The 18,915-nt window shown below is 38.5% G+C and overlaps 1 protein-coding gene across 1 annotated transcript in view; it reads right to left on the bottom strand.

The window, feature by feature from the left end:
* CDS1 (CDP-diacylglycerol synthase 1) overlaps positions 1 to 18,915 on the bottom strand; it is a 72,815-nt gene that overhangs the window by 51,047 nt on the left and 2,853 nt on the right. Inside the window, exon 2 of the mRNA XM_039217083.1 lies at positions 1,564 to 1,691. Coding sequence (XP_039073014.1) covers positions 1,564 to 1,691 — 128 coding nt within the window. The remainder of the gene's footprint in view (positions 1 to 1,563; positions 1,692 to 18,915) is intronic.

Genomic DNA, 18,915 nt, shown 5'->3' with positions numbered 1-18,915 from the left:
GTGAGAGAACGAATAGGGGGGAGGGGCAAAGGGGGAGAAGAGGGGGCGGGTGGGGGAGAGAGAGAGAATGAATGAATGAATCTGAAGCAGGCTCCATGCTCAGTGCAGGCATGGGTATCAATCCAACAACCTGGGATCATGACCTGAGCTGAAATCAAGAGTCAGACGCTCAACACAACTGAGCCACCCAGGTGCCCCAGCATCATTCTTATATAACATCAGTATAAAAAAATTTCAGGGGCAGCTGGGTGGCTCAGTCAGTTAAGTGTCTGACTTCAGCTCAGGTCATGATCTCACAGTTCGTGGGTTCAAGCCCTGTATCAGGCTCTGTGCTGACAGCTCAGATCCTGGAGCCTGCTTCGGATTCTGTGTCTCCCTCTCTCTCTACCCCTCCCCTGCTCATGCTCTGTGTCTCTCTGTCTCTCAAAAATAAATAAATGTTAAAAAAAAATTTTTTTAATTTCAGGGTTGAAATAGACCTGATAAGATTTTAAAGCAAATGTACATCTGTGAATGAGGTCAGAAAAACTAGGACCAAGAACTATAAAAATAATAATCATGTTTTCAATAATGGACAGCAAAAAGTTGTTCTATTGATTCAAAAAATATGAAAATTTCTGTTTGAACCAATTTATTCTAGTATGGTTATCTCCTAGAAATTAAAAACAGAAAAACTTATATTACATTTATTATTGACTAACCAGTGTTTTCTGTTATGACCTAAAAGTAGTAAAACCAACTTAATAAGTCATATCCAGCATTTTTATCCATAATACAGAACAGTATCAAAAGAAATCAGAGGGTTTCACACACAGTAATAGCAAGAATTGCATCATAATATTTTTGCAACAGTTAAAATATACATTTCTGTGTCTCTTGGGATGTGGTGTAAAATATATCTTTTACTGTGTGTCACAGTCAAAAAGCTGGAAAAATATTGTTCTATACCAACATTTAATATTTCACACATTAACCTGGATAAAGCTTACATTTATTTTGCTTTTATAAATTTTATAATTCATATTACTAAAGTATACAATGGAGGGCAAAATAAAAATTGCTGAATCTTGGTAATGATCAAACATTAAAAACTATAGAAAACAAAATGATAAAAGATTTGTGGAGTTTGGGGCAATAACTTAAAAGAGAAGGAATGACCTATTTATGTCTGGCATTTGAAAAACAGGGAATAGAGAATATGGAATTTTCTTTATTAGACGTTCCAATGCCAGGAAAGGCAATCTGATGTGGTAAATGGATCAGTGGCTTGAGCAATCTGACAAACTAGGACAAGAGTCTGGGCTCTGTACCTTCCTCGCTCTGTAACCTTCATCGGTTAACCTCTGAGATTTGGTTTTCTCATACTTCACAGGACTGAAAGGATTAAATGAAATAATAATCAATTATTTAACCATTTAGTACCATGCCTCACATATGGTGAAAAAGTAGAAGGCCTCTCTTTCACAGCTCCTAAACTGAAAAACTGAGATTTATTACATCAACCAGCATAACCTCACAACTTCTCCTAAGCACCCATTATAGTCATCTTCCATCTAATCATACCTTGAAGATAAACCAGACAGAGCTTTCTTGAGGATCTCAGGGGTTCTATCTGAGGATGGTGGAATTTCTGGAATATCAGAATCAGTTCTGGAATCCAAATCTCCATATCTATCATCAATATCTGTTTCCTAAAATTAAAGAAAAAGGAAAATCACTTTGCAAATTTGAAAAGTACATGCTTGCCAATGCACTTACTTACTCCTCAGTATGTCAAATCTCAGTTACATAACTTGAAACAAAGAAAGAACTATTAACTTATTTTGAATAACCAAGCACTGTTGTACTTCCTGTTAGAAAGATTATCTTTGCTAAAATCTATCAATATAAAGGATTAATTTAACCAAAAGACACAATAGAAGCTCCTATATCATCTAAATCATAAGCTTACCAACAAGAGTCAAATGTTTGTTGTTTTGCTACTTAAACGAAAGAAAATGTTAATTCCACGTAGATTCTGATCAACTGCACATTTTATTTGATTACAATCAAAGCATCAATAACAAAGCAGCATCTTACACTGGCATAGCATTTATATGTGTGTGTGTGTGTGTGTATGAATATACATAAATGTACAAATAAATGCTTGGGCCATTTTCACTTCCCTCATTTTTATTAGATCCTCAAGGGACAATCTCAGTGAAGCACGTCAAACAGATATTATAAACTGTTTTGCTGATATGTAAACTATGATCAAAAGCATTTTCTTTGATGACAGTATTTTTTTAATAAAGTTATTTAAAGTGTGAACTGACCTCAAAGAACAAATGTACAGGAGCTGTGTGTATATGCTGTAGCCTTTAGACAAAGGTGATTACTGTGGAATTTCCAGGGATAGAATGGCACATACATGTGCTTTGGGAGAGTGGTTTACAGAGAGGGAAACTAAGGCAAAGGTGCTGAACTGAGAAAGAGAATATTCACAGGTGAATACAAGCAAAAAGAACATTGAGCAGAATCTTGGGCCAGAAGTGATCCTAGGAATGAGAGTGCTAGAAATTCAGAAAGTTTCAGAATCTCAAACCCAACTCAGTCCCATTAGCAACAAAGAAAATGGAAGCATTTAATATAATGCCAAGGACTTAGTAAAGTCAAAGTAGTAAGCTATTATTATGATTGAATCAAGTCTTTCAATTCCTCATTAAGTAGCTTACCAAATAAAATTTTAGCCTCAGGGGAATATTTTCAGAGTTTTCATAAAGCAATAATAACTTTTGTTTACTAACTATAACTTTCTTATTAAACAATTATTATATTAAATGTATCTGTATACCAAAAATAACAAATGAAACAGATATGCCGAATTCCACTGCAACACTGAATCAGCTGTCCTCAAAGTAGCTTAAACAGAGAGAGATGTTGACGAATATAAACCACCAGACAGAACAGCCCCTGAAAATGTCAGGGCGCCTGCTGCCAGTCTGACATGCCAGCAGGTCCTTGACATCTAGAATGATGGAACACATCACTTTTCTTTTCCATTTCCCTACTGCCCTTTTTAATCTTCAATAACCCAGAGTGTTGTAGGCATGGTGTGAGTACCAGTAGAGCTGGTGATTACTGGACCAGACTCCCTAAGGCAACATCACCATGTTGCCAAAACAGCACTAGACTAGGAATCAGAAGTTGCCAGCACTAATTCCGCCTCTACTCTACTACTGTGATGAAAGGCAAATCATTTGACCCTTTGGTTATGAAAGTCAGACTTTGGAGGTGCCTGGGTGGCTCAGTTAGTTGAACAGCAGACTTTGGCTCAGGTCATGACCTCGCGGTTTACGAGTTTGAGACCCGTGGCAGGCTCTGTGCCGACAGCGCAGAGCCTGAAGCCTGCTTCGGATTCTTTGTTTTCATTTCTCTCTGCCTCTGCCCTGCTCATGCTCTGTCTCTGTCTCAAAAATAAATTTAAAAAATTTAGAAATTTTTAAAAAACCTCAGCCTTTAGTTTTCCAATAAAATAAAAGCATTGTACTAGAACTCAAACTGTGCTCTTCTAAACACTAAAGCTCTCAGCAAGCCACCTCAAAGTCTACTTGGCAATAATGGTGATGTGCCACAATACCCCTCTCCCCCCCACACACTCTCAAGATAAGTTGTCCTGCTTTTATTTTCGTTATTTAAGCTTCTGGTTTCTATTTTACATACCTTAGAGAAACACAAAATGAAACACTTAAGATTCAACTAGGCTTTTTCAATTCTACTTTAATAACTAAATAATAAAAGATAATGACAAAATAATGACATTTTAGAACTATATTCTGCAAATATTACAGTGAATAGCAGAGACTCTTTTGTGTTTCTACATTTCTAGTATGGATCCTCTGTTATAAAGATACCAGAACTGGAAGGGGAAAAGAGTGTGACTGGAGATCACAGGAAGGAAGGAAGTAGTACTTTAATGATCAACTATAGCCATGAAGTATTGTGAATGTCTATTGAAGGTACTTAAAATGTTTAAGAAATCCAAATTAGGAGCTTCTTCTCAAGCCCATAAGTTAAAGATGATGATCCTCCACTTTTTATCTTAGGCTCTGTTCTCTCCCACCACCTACCGAGATGATCCCTTGCACCCTCCTAGCTTGCCTCTTCATCTCTCTATGAACTCATGATTTCCCACAGACCTGCATCTCTAGCTTCCAACATGCCATTTCCAAGTGGGTGGGCACTTTGCCACCAGGACAAAGTCAAACTACTTAGCATTGCTTTTACTGTTCTTCATGATGAGATCCTGCTCTTCCAGCCCCTCATTGATGACTCCCCAGTTTTCACAGTGCCGTACTCCCTTAAATGCAGATGTCTGTCCTATGTACAAAGTACAAACTGTGTACTTTCTCCCTTGCTCTCATCCCAGTTCCCATCTCCAAACCTAGCTACAGTCCCCTCATTCTATGACCTCAGCTTCCAGGTTACATCCTTTGAAAACGTCTTCCCTGACCTCCAGCTCCAGCTTAGCTGCTCTTCAACTGTGCTTCCACAGTTCCTCTAATTTTTACATATTAGTTTACATTAAAACTACTTTTTTGCTTCTCTTTATTTTCTAGTAGTCCACAGGCTTTGTGAGAAGAGGAAATACCATTCACTGGCCTCACTCTCAAATCCCAAGAGGCCAGCAAAGGAACTTGCCCAATGGTTGGCTTTTCTTAAACACTACATAAATATGTGTTGAATGAATTCAGTCTGTCAACTCATGCTAACATTTAAGATTAAAATAAGTTCTCATCTGTTCTTGCTAGTTGAGTAGTTTTGGCCAAGTTACCCTGCTTGAGACCTCATTGCACTTATTTACATAAAATGATGGCTTCTGACTATGAAGAACTATTTTCCAAATATTAAATGTTAATGAAAATATGTCTGGGAAATGATGGCTAAAAGTCAAAGAAATAAGTTTCACTGTTATCCTGTAAATCCAATTCCTACAATAAAAGTTTACTTAGAAAATAAGAGCAAAAGCATTTTAAAAATATTGACTTATTTAGCCCTCACATTACCACAGAGAAAAGTAAATAATCATTTCCATTTTCTAGGTGAAAAAATTTAGGCTCCAAAAGGTTAAGTGCCCATGTTTACACAGCTCTAAGCAATATAGCTCGGATCTGAAACCAGGCAGAAGGGAAATTAAAAGGACAATTCTTCCCTAAGTTGATCTACAGATTCAATGCAATCCCAATAAACATCTCAATAGGCATTTTTTTTTTTGTAGACATGTACAGGATGATTCTAAGATTTACCTGAAAAGGTAAGGGACCTAGAACAGCCTAAGCAGCATGGAAAAAGAACAAAGTTGAAGGACTTACTTTAAGAGTTATTATAAAGCTATCATCAAGCTGTGGTATAGGCATAAAAGAAAAAAACGATCAATGGAACAGAATGAGGAGTCCAGAAATAAGTCCACACATATGGTCAAATTATTTTCAACAAAGTTGAAACGCAATTCAATATCTGATGCTAGAACAATTGGATATCCATATGTTAAAAAAGGGAACAGAAAGAACTTTGCTTTATATCTCACACCATTGATAAAAATTAATTCAAAATAGTTCACAGTTACATAAAACTATAAAATGTACATATCATTAAGAACTAGGGTTAGGCAAAGACTTCTTAAATATGACAATGAAAGTGTGATCTATATAGGATAAAATTGATAAACAGAACATCAAAATTAAATTTTTCTGCTTTTCAAAAGACACTATTATGTGAACAAGAAAACAAGCCATAGACTAGAAAAACATGTTTGCAAATCACATTATCTAGTAAAAGTCTTGCATCCAGAATAAAGAATTCAAAATTTAATTTTAAAAAATCCGCTCAAAATACATGGTCAAAACATCTGAACAGACAATACACCAAAGGCAATACAAAGATGGCAAATAAGCATGAAAAAAATGTTCAACATCATTAATTATTGGGAAATGCAAGTCAAAACCACATACAATACTACTATGCATCTATGTGCATGGCTAAGTTAAAAAAAAAAAAACTGACAGAGAAGATGTGAAGAAACTGAAAATCTCGCGCACTGCTGGCAAGAATGAAAAATGGTAAAACCGCTTTGTAAAAAAGTTTGGCAGTTTCTTAAAAAGTTAAATATCCATCCACCATATGATGCCACTCCTAGGTATCTGCCCAAGAGGAATGAAAGTATATATCCACGCAAAGACTGTCATCAAATGTTCACAGCAGCTTGATCTGTAATATTTCCAAACTGGAAATAACTCAAATGTCCAAAAAGGAAAAGAATAGGTTGGGCTACATCATACAAAAGAATACTACTCAGCAATAGTATGGGTGACTATCAAAATAATTACACTGAGTAAAAGAGCCAAATAAAAATGTACATATATATGTTTATATACATACACATAAGTACAGAATTCCATTTACATAAAAACTTTATTTTTTTATTTAAAAAATTTTAATGTTTATTTATTTTTGAGAGAATGAGAGACAGAGCATGAGCAGGGGAGGGGCAGAGAGAGAGGGAGACACAGAATCCAAAGCAGGCTCCAGGCTCTGAGCTATCAGCATAGAACCAACATGGAGCTCAAACCCAAAGACCCTGAGATCATGACCTGAGCCGAAGTCAGACACCCAACCGACTGAGACATACAGGCAACCCCTGTATGTAAAAATTTCTAAAATTTTTAGAAAATACCAACTCATTTATAGTGCTAGAAAGCAGGTAAGTGGTTATCTGGAGGTGAGGAGGGAATCCCAAAAGCACAGAAACAAACTTTTGGTGGTCATGGACATTTTTATAATCTTGATCATAGTGATGAATTCATAGATACATGTGTATGTCAGAACTTAGGAAACGTTGCAGTGTCAGTATGGTTTAGTGTATGTCATTTATAGATCATGGTAACTCCTGAAGAGCACAGGTGAACCAGTGGTCAAGGAAAGAGAACTGAGGCACTTCCCAATACGGGGTACTGAAAAGACAGGAATGAGAGAATGGGCTCTGGTCTACTCAAGATCATAGTTCCAAAGTCTCTAAACTAATGAAGGTAAGTAAGCAGCAGTTTAGAATTCAACAAAGGATAATATATTAAATCACTCAAAGCTTCCAACCTTTTTATATCAGATCCCCTATAAAGTGAGTCAATGAGAGCTTCTCCGTTATCAGTCCCTTGAGGTTCATGCTGATCCCTGTAATAGTTCAGTATTAAAATTGCAACCAAGCAAAAGGAAACACTCAAGTGACAAAGAGCTCTGTGCCTAAAAGGAGGAGGCCTTTTAAAAATCTTGAAGCTAAACAGTTCTTACTTGAATCAACATTAGGTTATATTCCCGATTTCAGCATTTTCTCTCAGTTCCTCCACTGTGTTCATAAACACACAGATTTCCTTCTCTTTTTCCCAGGACAAGAAATGAACAGAGGACAAAACTGCCTCTATCTGTCCTTGGGAGGGAGAACAAAATGATTTATTTCATACTGAGTCAGCAGCATTGTGAACTAAGTGTGGGGTACAGGGTCTTCAAGACCTCTGTGATGAAGATGAACAAAGGACTTAATTTTATATTCTACAGATAAAAATCTGATTATCTCAGTGATCAGCTCTATGGTCCTATCCTGCACTTACTATGATTGATAAAGCCTCTCTGCCTTTTCCAAATTTGAACTGAAAAGGGAAAGACTGGTCCTCCAAATCTTTGCAGCCCTGTTCTAGTCCCTCACTGAAAGAAAGAGGTGATTGTATGCTCCAATGCACAACCATACTATTCTGGTTAGGCATTACACTATTTAGTGGGTCCCAACGCTGGGATCAGAGAAAACTCAACGTGCATCAGCAGCACATAAAATGCCTTAGTAAAAGGCAAATCTGATTATGTCAATCATCCATTTAAAATCTTCCAGGGACTTGCCACACTGCTCAGATTCAACATCCTCTTACTCCCCAGCCAGTGCTCTCGGCATGCCCACCCGGCCACTTCATGCTCTGCACAACTGAACTTCCTGCATGTCCAGATGAACAGTCTTATCTTCATGACATTTTGCTCTTATAACATGCTTTCTCCTCTGAGCCTGGCTTTGCCAGCTAGTGTCTATTTATCTCAAAGGTCTCAGCTTTGATATCACTTCTAGAAAACCTTTCTTCAGGGAGCCTATCATAAGCCTAATAAGGGTGCCCAAATATGCCCATGTCTTGAGGAACCTGAGAATATGTCACAGTGCAAACGTGAATTAAAGTAACAGATGGAATTAAGTTTCTCTAATCAGCTGACCTTGAGATGGGGAGATTAGACTGGATTACCTGGTGAGTTTAATATAATCACAAAGGTCCTTAGAGAGACAGAGAGGAGAAAAGGAGGAAGAGGGGGAGAGAGAGAGGTGAAAGAGACACAGACAGGCAAGTCAGAGATGTGATGACATAAACAGAGGTCTCAGTGATGCTGACTTTGAAGACAGAGGAAGAGACCACGAGCCAAGGCATGTGGGCAGCCTCTAGAAGCTAAAAAACACAAGGAAACAGATTTTCTCCTGGAGCCTCCAGAAGGAACACAGTCCTGCCACTGCCTCAATTTTGGCCCAGGGAGACCCATTTTGAACTTCTGATGTCCAGCACTTGCAGACAGAACTGTGGTGATTTGGCAGAGCAGCAATCAACAACTAAATTCGGAGCCCCTCAGCACAGCCATGCAGCTCCTGCATGCCCCTCGAGCAGCCTAGCTCTGCCACAGTTTACATGACACTGTAGGTTTCTGGTTTGCCCACCAGAGTGCCCACCATGGCTACGTCTGCAACCAGGAGCCCAGTGAGTATGACCTCAGTAAATGGTGACTAGTCATCTCTACCTCCAAATGGAATCAAGCTAACTCTCCCAATCTGCAGTACTCTTGCTCTATTTTTTGCCAGTCCTAAAATGCTACCTACAATATTCAAATCTGATCTAATTTCTAGGCCTGTTTTAAGTGTTTGCTAAATTTCTGGCTCATTCTGATCCCCCCCCATGACACCCAGTTCTATCATACATTAAAATTATACTAGGTCTTATGGTTTCAGTTATATGAGTGTTAAATTCCAAATCAGGTATAAAGAACCCTGAAGATGAAATCCAAGGGATAATACAAAATAACTTATAAATTTGAGAAGTTTTATTCAAATGTGAAATATTACTGTCACCACAAATTTGCATTTTATCTGAGATCACAGTAGTGCTTGGCTTTCCAAGGGGACACCACTCTTCCATGGCTAAGAGAAATAATGCTTACAGCTCTTCTTGCCTTTTGGAGGGAAAAACAAGTATATGCCTAAGAGTGAATTAACCTGTCCTTGGACACTTTCTGCAATATGTGAACCTTGACTGGATCTTGGTTTGAGGAGGTAAGGAAGAGGGGAAATTCCAATAGACATTTTGGCAGCAAAAGGGAAAATAGGAATATGGATCACTTCTAGACAAGAAAGTTATTAATTTTTTTTAGATATGATAATGATATTGTGGTTATAAAGGAGAATGTAAGAGATGTATGATTTATAGGAGTGAAGGGCCATGAGGTCTGCAATTTATTTTCAAACAGTTCATTAACAAAATATTTGCATATGCGGCAAGATAAAGCAAATCTGTCAAAAGCTTAACAATTGTTAAACCTAAGAGCTGAGTGTACAGATGATCACTATACTAGCTTTTTAACTTTTCTACATGATTAGAAACTTTTATAATAAAATGCTGGGAAAAATTCAAAACTAAACAATACACTGTTTGGGGATACAAATACCTTATAAACCTATCAAGAGAAGGAAATATTGAATATAAAATTCAGGGTGTGATCAGCTCAGTTCCTAAGGGGTTCCTTGTATCATGATACTTTTGTACCAATTCTGTATTTATTAATAACAATTTTATAAGTAGTACCACCACCTGCGGAATTCCAGGGGACACCATCTACATTAAGTCCTACATGAATGGTGTCCCAGAGTTGTTCAAAGACAACACAGAGGGGTGTCTGGGTGGCCCAGTCGGTTAAGCATCCAACTGCAGCTCAGGTCATGATCTCATGGTTTGTGGGTTCGAGCCCCGTGTCGGGCTCTGTGCTGACAGCTCAGAGTCTGGAGCCTACTTCAGATTCTGTGTCTCACTCTCTCTCTCTGCCCCTCCCCCACTCATTCCTGTTTCTCTCTCTCAAAAATAAATAAACATCATGAAATAATTTAAAAAACAAAGACAAAAAGACAACACAGAAACAGTTCCTGTACAAACACAGTAAGTGCGTGAAAGGAAAATAAAACCCAAAACCTTGAAAGACACAGGAGTCTAATTTTGTTTTTGTTGTTGTTGTTTTCCTTAGTTTATTGTCAAGTGTGTTTACATATAACACCCAGTACTCCCAACAAGTGCCCTACTCCATGCCCATCACCCTCCTTCCCCTCTCCCCCACGACCCCTCAGCCCTCAGTTTGTTCTCAGACTTCAAAAATCTCTCATGGTTTGCCTCCCTCTCCCTCTCCCCAACTATGTTTCCCCTTCTTCTCCCATTTTGTCTTCAGTTAACATCCTCATAATCCAACTATATGTGCAAACATAGGGTATCTGTCCTTCTCTGCCTGACTTATTTCGCTCAGCATAGCACCCTCTAGTTTCATCCATGTTGCTACATATGGTCAGATTTCATTCTTTCTCATTGCCATGTAGTATTCCATTGTATATATATACCACATCTTCTTGATCCATTCATCAGTTGATGGACACTTAGGCTCTTTCCATGTTTTGGCTATTGTTGAGAGTGCTGCTATGAACACTGGGGTACATGTGCCCCTATGCATCAGCACTCCTGTATCCCTTGGGTAAATTCCTAGGAGTGCTATTGCTGGGTCACAGGGGAGTTCTATCGTTAATTTTTTGAGGAACCTCCACACTGTTTTCCAGAGGGATTGCACCAGCTTACATTCCCACCAGCAGTGTAGGAGGGTGCCCATTTCTCCACATCCTGGCCAGCATCTAGATTCTCCTGATTTGTTCATTTTAGCCACTCTGACTAGTGTGAGGTGGTTTTGATTTCCCTGATGAGGAGGGATGCTGAGCATCTTTCATGTGTCTGTTGGCCATCTGGATGTCCTTTTTGGAGAAGTGTCTGTTGATGTCTTCTGCCCATTTCTTTACTGGATTATTTGTTTCTCGGGTGTGGAGTTTGATGAGTGCCTTATAGATTTTGGATACTAGCCCTTTAACTGATATGTCATTTGCAACTACCTTTTCCCATTCCGTCAGTTGCCTATTAGTTTTATGGATTGTTTCCTTTGCCATGCAGAAGCTTTATATCTTGATGAGGTCCCAGTAGTTCATTTTTGCTCTTCATTCCCTTGCCTTTGGGGATGTGTCGAGGAAGAAATTGCTGCGGTTGAGGTCAAGGAGTTTTTTTTCCTGCTTTCTCTTCTAGGATTTTGATGGTTTCCTGTCTCACATTCAGGTCCTTTATCCATTTTGAGTTCATTTTTGTGTATGGTGTGAGAAAATGATCTAGTTTCACTCTTCTGCATGTTGCTGTCCAGTTCTCCCAGCACCATCTATTAAAGAGGCTGTCTTTTTTCCATTGGATGCTCTTCCCTGCTTTGTCAAAGATTAGTTGGCCATACATTTGCGGGTCCAAATCTGAGTTCTCTATTCTATTCCATTGGTCTATGTGTCTGTTTTTGTGCCAATATCATACTGTCTTGACAATGACAGCTTTGTAGTAGAGGCTAAAGTCTGGGATGGTGATGCCTCCCATTTTGGTTTTCTTCTTCAAGATTACTTTGGCTATTCGGGGTCTTTTGCGGTTCCACACAAATTTTAGGATAGCTTGTTCTAGTTTTGAGAAGAATGCTGGTGCAATTTTGATTGGGATTGCATTGAATGTTTAGATTGCTTTGGGTAGTAATGACATTTTAACAATATTTATTCTTCCAACCCATGAGCATGGAATGTTTTTCCATTTCTTTGTGTCTTCTTCAGTTTCCTTCATAAGTTTTCTATAGTTTTCATCATACAGATCTCCTATATCTTTGGTTAGGTTTATTCCTAGGTATTTTGTTTTTTTGTGCAATTGTGAATGGGATCAGTTTCTTGATTTCTCTTTCTGTTGCTTCATTATTGGTGTATAAAAATGCAACCGATTTCTGTACATTGATTTTGTATCCTGCAGCATTGCTGAATACATGGATCAGTTCTAGTAGGCTTCTGGTGAAGTCTGTCAGGTTTTCTGTGTAGAGTATCATGCCGTCTGCGAAAAGTGAAAGTTTGACTTCTGTGCCAATTCTGATGCCTTTTATTTCCTTCTGTTGTCTGACTGCTGATGCTAGGACTTCCAGCACTATGTTAAACAGTGGTGAGAGTGGACATCCCTGTCATGTTCCTGATCTCAGGGGGAAAGCTCTCAGTTTTTCCCCATTGAGGATGATGTTATCTGAGGACTTCTCATAGATGGCTTTTATCATGTTTAAATATGTTCCTTCTATCCCGACTTTCTCAAGGGTCTTTATTAAGAAGGGATGCTGTATTTTGTCAAATGCTTTTTCTGCATCTATTGACAGGATCATATGGTTTTTATCTTTTCTTTTGTTAAAGTGATGTACCACATTGATTGATTTATGAATATTGAAGAATATTGAACCAGCCCTGTAACCCAGGAATGAATCCCACTTGATCATGGTGGATAATTCTTCTTATGTGCTCTTGGATTTTATTTGCAAGTATCTTGTTGAGGATTTTTGCATCCGTATTCATCAAGGATATTGGCTTTTAGTTCTTTTTTTTTGCTGGGTCTCTGTCTGACTTGGGAATCAAAGTGATGCTGGCTTTGTAAAATGAGTCTGGAAGTTTTCCTTCGATTTCTATTTTTTGGAATAGCTTGAGAAGAATGGGTATTAATTCTGTTTTGAATATCTGGTAGAATTCCCCACAGAAGCCATCTGGCCCAGGGCTCTTATTTGTTGGGAGATTTTTGATAACTGATTCAATTTCCTCACTAGTTATGGGTCTGCTCAGATTTTCTATTGCAGGAGTCTAATTTTGTTTTCCAGATCTGGACTTTTGGATTTTAAGGTAAAATGTTAAGCCCCAGGCTGGCTTAGTAAACATGTGCTGCCCCACAGCACCACATTGTTTTCAAATAAACTGCTTGGAATAGAAATGTGGCATTGAGCCCAATCTTAACTGCCAAAGTTTGGTCTCACCTGGGCCAGACTAATGAAGAAGTCAGACTGGCGTCATCAGACTTAACATAAAGTTCTTAAACTGCTGGCCATGGATCCTGGCAAATAAAGGGAACTGCAAGCATAGCCAAGAACAGAAAAGTGTCGCTGCTTTCCTGGCCACCATGTTAGCAAAAAGGAACTTCAAATTTCTGTAGGTAGGAGCTCCTCACGTTGGACTGGACTCTTGTTTCTCCCTTTCTGTGTATTTCAATTTTTTATATTTAAAAGAAAGCTTACAACATTGATAGTTCTGAGTCTTAAGCAAACAATCAATGACATGACATGAAAAATAACTTTGACCTCTCCTCGTGGATAAGAAAATTAGTAACACTTAGAAAGATAACTAAACTTGGCATGTGACCAACAACCAACTGGTTGCTAATGAAATTAGTTCCTTTTCTGGAGTCACTTCAAAATGTGATGTCATTCTCATTAAATAGGTTCTGAAATACTTCCCAACTAAATGAATCAAGGTGTAAATAGCTATAAAATAAAAACAAATGATTTCTTCTCCTAATCAATCACAAAATAGGTGAGGAAACACTAAAAACTATTTTGTGTGAGTTAAATCCAGGTGCTTAAAATCACATAATTATAGGTTTTAAACTAAAATGCTCTAACCAAATTCAGAAAGGCTAAATTAGTTCAAAAATCACAGAAAGTAGTGAGAGTACAAAAAGGTCCTAAGTAAGTATTTTAATTAATTTTTAAATTTAGGACCATATACCTAATTTCTCCTCTATATTTTTTTTAGTCAGAAAATTCCAGGTAAGTCCCAGCTCTTAACACTGTGTGACCTTGGGAAAGGAATTTAGGTTTTCTCAGGTGTAAACTAAGGCTATTTCCCTTGTCTACACAATTGTTAAGAGAGTGAAATTAGTATTATGTACAAGTGAGTATTTTGCAAACTATAAATTACTTTATTACCTTTATTCCATACAGTTGAAGTCCACAGTCCAAGAAATCAGTATATTCTACAATTAGTTGTTAAGCAACAGACAAATCCTGGCCTCACCCCTTTTTTCAAAGGTACAAAGAGCCATAAAAAAGATGACATTTAATCAGAGCCTCAAACAGACACCCAACAAGTATTTACTAAATGAACAGAAGAAAGCCTAGCCTCACAAAACATCTGTATACATATTCTTAAATGATATATTTTCCTTATGCTAAATCAAAATGTGTATTTTTAAAAAAAGACATTCCCAACCACAGAACAGGTAAAGAAAAACAAGCAGGAAAAAAACCTTTGTATTTAGCTGTGCTATCCATGAAGAAATGGGGGAGGGTCTGCTTCACAAAAAAGGATAACCATGCTCTACATGTAAACATAATTTTTCTCTACGAGATCATTTTCAAGAGTATTGCTTTAAATCATGTCGTGTTTCCCTAGGACATCTATGACAAACAAAATATCGTGCCTCAAAAAGTCCACTGCAGTACACATCCAAAGCCTGATACAGCTGAGGACATCCTAAGATAAAATTTCTTGAAATATTAAGAAAATTAACTGCTGAAAGTCAAGATCACAAACAGTAAGTAAAAACTCATATGGGATGTCCCAAGAATAACAGAACACATCATTTAAAGGTATAAGAAGAGACTACCCACCCTCACCTCCAAATAGTTTACTTCCTACATTAACATGACTTTAAAATGTGACTGTCTACATTAGCATAATTTTAATATTCCTGGACACTGGATCTAGAGTTCACTGTTCACCAAAAGACCTTTTGAAAGACACTTTAACCCTTTCATGAGAAGCATCAACAAATAAGTTTCCTCCTAAGATTCTTTGAACCCTTGCCTTAAAATCCTTGTCTGGCTACTGTCACCAACCCCAACCTGTTCTCTGTGATAGGTACTCAATCCCATACAAGTCCTTGCATTAAAAGACATGCATTAAGCCAAACTTCCGATTCTCACCAAAATCCAACCTTGCCTTTCCCACACTAAGACTCTGCCAAAGCTCTGTTTAGATGCTGTTCTTCCTCAACGCAGGAAGCCATAAACTCACCTCTGTCTTATCAATTCATTGGTTGGTAATATTTGGGAGGTCTGCATTCAAAAAGTATTGTAAAATAAAATGAATATGCTGCAAATGACAAAAGAATCATGGAAAATTATTCAGGTGGTAATACTGACTTATAATTGATCAACAATTAGGGAGTATCAGTCTCAACAGTACTCTAGATCTAAATATTAGTATTTATTAATGGCCTAAACTTAAATGAAAAAAAAAAAAGGAAAATGGTTATTACACCTACAGGTGATCCCAAGACAGACCCATCATCGAGTGTGCCGAAATGATGAATTTATAGAAGCACAAGTTCCAAAACTAAAAATTTATTTAAAAAAAATACTACAGTTATTTATGAAAGAAACTACATACATCTGAAATAGGGAAGGACAGAAATTAACTGACCAGATTGTTTCACCCTCAACCTCACAAACCAAAATCTGTATCAAAGTAGCAGTCCCACCTTGTCCCCCAGCCCACTACTCACATGTGTCCCTCATTACTAGCCATACTTCCATGTGCACCCCTTCTCTCCCACTTTTGGTCCAGGATATCAGCTCTTAGCTTGGCTTCCAACTGCTCAATCTCTCTCGACTCATCCAGAGCTTCACTAACCCACTTTGGTCTTCAGTCCACTTCGCCGCCGACCCTATCATGTGGTCAGCCACCTGAATTTAGCCTCGATGATTTTCTCATTCCTTTGGCATTCCTGACCTGGCATTCCCAGGCTGAAATCACACCTAGTGCCTTTCTTATTCTCAGCTATTTAATGGGGGCTATTGCCAACACATATACTTGTTGTGAGGAGCAAGTAAAGTAAGATGTTATAGGGGCCAAGAGCAGGCAGCCCCAAGATGAGCGACTTTGACATGAAGATTATTTTGAATTAAAGGCAATCAAACCCAGCAGATTCAGAAAAAGCTCTTTACCTCCACCCCCCCACGCAAATGCCTAAAAAGCATTTAGATAGAGGACCTGCTCCAGGTGGAGAGTGATCACCATAAATAACTACATTATACTATGAACAACGTATGATAGGGAGGAACCTAGCTATGCCTGTTTGATCAAAGTCCTCCATGTTCCATGTTTCTCAGAGGCTCAGCAAACATTTGTTTACCAACATTTGCTTTTCTTCATCCTCCTGTGAATTGTATTTCTTCCCTCTGAAATTCCAGATCCCTACCCCCTTTCTCCCTATGTACCCCCTTCTCCTTATATACCATACATACTTCATGTTGCTTGTCTTTGAAATTTCCATGGCTGTCTTGATTCCCTGTACATATAAAATTAAATTTTATTTCTCCTATTAATCTTTTTTAAACTTTCGTTATTTATTTATTTTGAGTGAGAAAGTTAGCATGCGAGCAGGGGAGGGACAGTGAGAGGGAGAGAGAGAATCCCAAGAAGACTCCACACTATCAGTGCAGAGAGGAATGCAGGACTCAAACCCATAAACCATTAGATCATGACCTGAGCCAAAGTCAGACACTTAACCAACTGAGCCACCCAGGTGCACCTCCTATTAACCTGTCTTATGTCAATATCATTTTTTGTCCAGCTTGAAGGACCCTGAAGGTCAAAGGAAAGACTTCCTCCTCAATAATATGAAAGTACTCTGTAAAATCTAAATCACTCTACAAGTATCAACTAATATGACTATTACTGCTACTGAGTTGAGAACTATGCTAATTTGGTACACAATAAATTTGTGTTTTTAGTTCAACTGAATTTTTTATAGAAAAGTTTTTTAATCTTTGTTTATTTTTGAGAGAGATAAAGAGACAGACTGTGAGGGGGGCAGGGACAGAGAGAGGGGGAGACACAGAATCCAAAGCAGGCTCCAAGCTCTGAACTGTCAGCACAGAGCCCCAGGCAGGGCTCAAATTCACCAACGTTGAGATCATGACCTGAGCCTAAGTTGGACACTTAACCGACTGGATCACCTGGGTGCCCTTCAACAGAATCTTCACTGAGTGAAAATTCTATTGGTTGCCTCTTGGTCATTTCATATCATACTCTCTAAAATAACACTCCAAACAGGTCCTAGTCAGAGAGAACTTCTAGTTCCAGTTCAGCTGCTTGCTCTAGGTCATCCTGGGCAGTAACAACCACACTCTAGAGCAAGTTTATGATATATATTATATACATTAAAATATAGAGAGAGAGATTGGGTTGAACTAAATTGTTTTTAAAACCCCTTGAAGCTATATGGTTCTCAGACCCTACTTTACTGAGAAAAGTGAAAGCATCAAACACTTTGATCTAATCTCTTCTGCTTTTCAAAATGTTTTTGCATCCACCCTCTCTATTCCTTCTTTCCTTTCCTTGGATACTCTAATTTGTATTCTCCATACCCATCTGTTTCCTTTTTTCTAGGGCCTGCCCATCCTCATCAGTATCTTGACTCTCATTTGACTTCTTTCATACAAATACCTATCTTCCCTCCTTTGAAAAAGGAGATTTTATTTTTTTTTAATTAAAAAATTGATGTTTATTTATTTTTGAGACAGAGAGAGAGAAGGTGAGCACAAGCAGAAGAGGGGCAGAGAGAGGGACACAAAAGGTATGAAGCAGGCTCTGTGCTGACAGCAGACAGCTGGATGTGGGGCTCAAACTCACTGCCTGCAAGATCATGACCTGAGGTGAAGTCGGACACTGAACGGACGGAGTTATGCAGGTGCCACTGAAAAAGTAGATTTTCATTTGAACTTCCTCTCTAATTGCTATCCTGTACTCCCCTTCACTGGCACTTTCTAACAATAACCACCAGTACTTCACCTCTCACATTCTTCAACCTAAAACCTAGCTTCTAGGACCTTCTGCTAAACTCACTGTCCTATACCTCCCCTTCATTCCTAAATACTATTGATGATATCCTTCCTTGAGCCCCCAAGACCTCATTGTCCTGGTTCCCGTCCTATACATACAGCCCTGCTCTATACATGAGCACCTCCCAAGGCTCTGTTTTCAGTTTTCTCCCCTCTTATATTCTAATCAAAAGTTGACATTTCCAGACCCAACCTTTCATTTCAGTTTCCATCACTATCTTGAATCACCTCTCTATTTTAGAGAATGACAAACGCTGGCCGACCCAATTCAGTCATGCCCACTCCCAACCTGCAAAACTATGCCCCAAATTTTTGCTTCTTCCTTTAAAGCCTATTAAGTTATGGATCAAAGTATATCTGTCAGTAGGTCCTTCCTGTGTTACTCTTAACTCTGATCACCCTAGTCTAGGTTCCACAACCATTATCTAAAATGTACATTCTCTCTCAGCCCTTATTTTCCTGCCCCTACCAGACCTACTGCAAGCTCTCCTCATTTCATATCTATCACATTTGCAAAACACGCCTATCTGGTTTCTTTGCAACAGGTACCTCCTGCTTCCAACACTTTCTCTAGGCTGCTGCTACAACGATATGCTAATGCCTCTGCAAAAACTTTCCAGTTGTTTCCCAGGGTCCATAAGACAAGGTCTAACCTCCTTCACAAGACTTTCAAGCTCCCAGTCGCACCTCCCAAACGTACAGTTTACGCTCCAGGATCATCAATCTATTTTCAGTTCCCAGTGCCTATAATGCTGACTCAAGAAACAGTTTCCTCATGCCCTTTGCCTAGAATGCCCTGCCCCAACGCTTGCATACCTGGTGAGTCCCCAGGCATCTTTT

Source organism: Hyaena hyaena, unplaced genomic scaffold (assembly GCF_003009895.1).
Source record: "Hyaena hyaena isolate Hyena2069 unplaced genomic scaffold, ASM300989v1 scaffold_664, whole genome shotgun sequence".
In the NCBI taxonomy this organism is placed as follows: domain Eukaryota; kingdom Metazoa; phylum Chordata; class Mammalia; order Carnivora; family Hyaenidae; genus Hyaena; species Hyaena hyaena.
This window is presented reverse-complemented; position numbering and strand designations above follow the sequence as displayed.